Here is a 3,760-nt window from a genome sequence, read left to right as displayed (position 1 = left end):
CTACATTTGTCCCGGTTTGGAGGTCCTGACTAATGGCAACCCTAGTTCCAGGACACCAAAATCTGTGATGGTCAAGTCCCATTAAATATAATGGCACAGTAAAATGGTGTCCCTTATAGAAAACTGCAAAATCAAGGTTTGCTCTCTCTCTCTCTCTCTCTCTCTCTCTCTGTGTGTGTGTGTGTGTGTATTTTCAAGCTGTGGATGGCTGAACCCATGGATAAAGAATCCGTGGATACATGAGGTCGACTGTAAATGGGTCCAAGATCAAATCAAACCTGAACTCTTCCTAGATGCAAGAATAACTCAACTAAGGCTATTGTACTTTGGCCATATTATGAGACAGTATGACTCATTAGAAAAGCCAATCATGCTTGGTAAAGTGGAAGGCAATAGGAAAAGAAGAAGACTGAATTACAGCTGGCTAGACTTATCAAGGAAACCACAGTACTTAATTTGTAGGACCTAAGCAGGCTTTTGAAGAAAGGACGTCTTGGAGGTCTCTCATTCTAGGTGGGTCTCCATAAATCAAAACTGACTTGATTACCATTAACAACATTTCCCAGGGAAGGTGAGAGTGGTGTTTCATTTCTAAGGCAATGTGTCTTAGAAACTCAGATGTGTGGGTGTATGCATGCCTTTAAGTTGCCTGTCAACTTATGGCAACCCCATGAATTTTATAGTGTTTGCTTAGGCATGATATACTCAGAAGTGGTTTTGCCAGTTTCCTCCTCTGAAATATAACCTACAGCACCTGGTATTCATCGGTAGTCTCTCATCCATGTACTAACCAGAGCTGATCCAGCTTAGCTTGCAAGATCAGATGGGAGCCTTTAGGGTACTGAGGAATTCCATTTGTCCTTTAAGTACCTAACCAAGTGGTAAAGTGCAGGGCATGCTGTACTTGCTTAGTAAAAAGGAACAGGCCCTGTGTATGTGCTCAGAAGCATCTTTACTATATTCTCACTGGCAAGTACAAGTAATTGTTAACTACAAAGTAGGGAGTCAATTTTTAGCCTCCTAGGACTCAATCTTTTCAGAGGCTAATGATGGGTGCTAAGCTCTTTTACTTGAAGTGTGATACAGATGAAGTAGAGAACAGGATGGATAACAAATCTATAAAATACAACCCTCTAGAGACCATATTCTTTTGGATACTTTTAGAAACCATGGGTGCCAGTTCCATGGATATTGGGGTCTACCGTATTTTCACTCTCCCTTAGTTTGGACTCATACATCTTTATTCCATTCTCTTCCTACCCGGTAAGATATTTTCGTATCCTTCAGGCACAGGCATAAGAAAAAGAGACTAAAGGAATGGTGCCCTTCTATGTGACAATAGATATTTGGTGTCTGGAGCTCTGCTATGGAAAAGAAGCAAGAGCTCCTGTTGTGCTGACTATGTATTGCCACTTCCTAACTAAAGTGACTGAGGTCCAAAAAACACTACAGAAATAATGCTTTTTGGGACCACTTTAACTGCCCTGGCTCAGTGCTAGGGAATCCTGGGAATTGTAGTTTATTGTGGCACCAGAGCTCTCTCTGACAGAGAATGCTAAATGTCTCACAAAACTACAATTCTCAGAATTCCCTAGCATTGAACCAGGGCAGTTAGAGCAGTCTCAAACTGAACTATTTCTGCAGTGTGTTTTGGACCTGAGTTTCTTAAGAACAGATTCTCAAGACACAGGAAGCTGACTAACAAAGATCTACTTATTCTATACTCTTAACAAAAGCTTTAGTTTTCAGCAGTTTTTCTAAACCCAACTACCCAAATTCCTTTCACTCAAGAGGCTGAGAAGGACCCCAGCCATGCTCGGTATCTGTTTTGCAAGGCACCAGAAATTGTTCTTGTAGGGCTGAACCAATACCAAGACTCACAGTCCTGACACAATAATCAAAGCATGTACACAAATGTACTATTACTCAATAGTAATTAGACTGTTAAGGATTATATATGAAGATGCTTAATTTAAGTAGTTGTCATCTGCTTCATACATACATACATACATACATATCCAGCTCTTTTCTATGCCAACATTCTCTGAAGATGCCAACCACAGATGATGGCAAAACATGGCCCGAAAAACCCACAAAAAACTATGGATGCTGGATGAAAGCCTTCAACTTCACAAACCTATAGTTGCCAACCATTATTCAGACCAGTATTCTGAACTATAGTATTAATGTGAAAAGCATGAATGGAAGATTCCATGTTAAAGAGATCACAGGCCTTAAACCTAATTAGGTGAAAAATGCAATGCTAACCCCTCTATTACAGGCTTCTTATGAACATGTAATAGCTCTGAAACAAAAGATAATCATCATGATGGCTTAGTAATTTGATTATAAATTAAAACCTGCCAACGTTTTTATTCAAAGTGTTTGTACAGATTTAGTAATGTGAGCTTATATTGTGACAGTAGCTGAAGCAAATCCACTTGAACAGGTGCAAAGTTTTGTTCAGAAAACAAAAAGATTTCAGGAACTTGAAAGTAGCATTTAACTAGCTTATTCAGATTGGACATGAACAATTTTGTAAGTCTCAGAATGAAAGGTTAGATAACAGCTCTATTGACAACCCGTGTGCTTTGCCCAAGGCAAGAAAAGAGTATGAATTGCAGGTGGCTTTAGATTTTCAAAAATGGAAACCAGCAATCCCCTCTTCATGCCACAAAGCATTGCCAAGTGCAGTCTGATATCTTCAATACCTACTAGTGACTACCGTATATACTCAACTATAAGTCGAGAAATTTATGCCTAAATATTGACCCTAAAATCTGGGGTTGAATTATACAAGGGTCAATACATTTACCATAGCTTGAGATTGACTGGAGGACAGTTAACAACAACAACAACAAACAGTAATAATGCCCATAAAGCTCCTTTTCAAAGTAGCCCTGATGTCCCACTCTCCGTGCCTCGGCAGCGCTTGCTGAAAGAGCTGAGACTCGCAAGGCACCAGTGTGAGTGTGCATGGAGTGATTCCCTTCTCAATCCCATCTCCAATCTTTTGTTTTTCCTCTTTGCATTTCCCCATTTTCCCTCTGTTTGCAAGCCAATCTCCAAACCTTGCCTCCTCTTTGCATTTCCCTATTTTCCTTCCATTTGCAAACTGATCTCCAAACCTTGCCTCTTCTTTGCATTTCCTCATTTCCCCTCCTTTGCAAGCTTATCTCCAAACCTTGCTTCTTCTTTGCATTTCCCCATTTTCCCTCCGTTTGCAAACTGATCTCCAAACCTTGCCACTTTTTTGTATTTCAGACCACTTGCAAACTGATCTCCAAACCTTTGCTCCTCCTCCTCCTCCTCCTCCTCCTCCTCCTTGAGTTTCCTCTGAAAACCAAGCTTCTCTTTTTTCCCCTCCACTTCCACTTTGAAGTCTCCTAAATTCTGCCCTCAACTTATCCACGGGGCATATCAAAATCAAAGATTTTGATCCTAAAACCTTCCCTTGACTTATACATGAGGTCGACTTGTACACAAGTATATACGGTAGTTCATTCAGCCTTTTGAGACTGGATCTAAATTGCAGACTACATGATAGTTTTTGGACTTTTCTTTTTCTTCTCTTATTTTCTCCATCTTATACCATGCAACTAGATGAATGGCTAGAGAATGTAAAAGTTTATATTTTTGTGGCATTTTAATTGGTTCAAATAAAGATATGGCGTATCTGTAGATTTTGAATTTTCTCATGGACTAGTGCAGCTATTTTTGCTTGGTACAAAAAGTCTCTTCATCCTAGAAAACGTAAATC

At 39.8% G+C, this 3,760-nt stretch overlaps 1 protein-coding gene across 1 annotated transcript in view; it reads right to left on the bottom strand.

Moving 5' to 3' along the window:
- The window catches only part of LOC121920604 (dynamin-2-like), an 84,308-nt gene extending 81,076 nt beyond the window's left edge, over positions 1-3,232 (bottom strand). Inside the window, 1 exon segment of the mRNA XM_042447733.1 lies at positions 3,129-3,232. Coding sequence (XP_042303667.1) covers positions 3,129-3,154 — 26 coding nt within the window. The 5' untranslated portion in view covers positions 3,155-3,232.
- Positions 3,233-3,760: the final 528 nt, after the last annotated feature.

The sequence above is a fragment of the Sceloporus undulatus genome, chromosome 2, assembly GCF_019175285.1.
Source record: "Sceloporus undulatus isolate JIND9_A2432 ecotype Alabama chromosome 2, SceUnd_v1.1, whole genome shotgun sequence".
Lineage (NCBI taxonomy): Eukaryota > Metazoa > Chordata > Lepidosauria > Squamata > Phrynosomatidae > Sceloporus > Sceloporus undulatus.
Note: the sequence above shows the minus strand (reverse complement) of the source record. Positions and strands in the feature narration are given on the sequence as shown.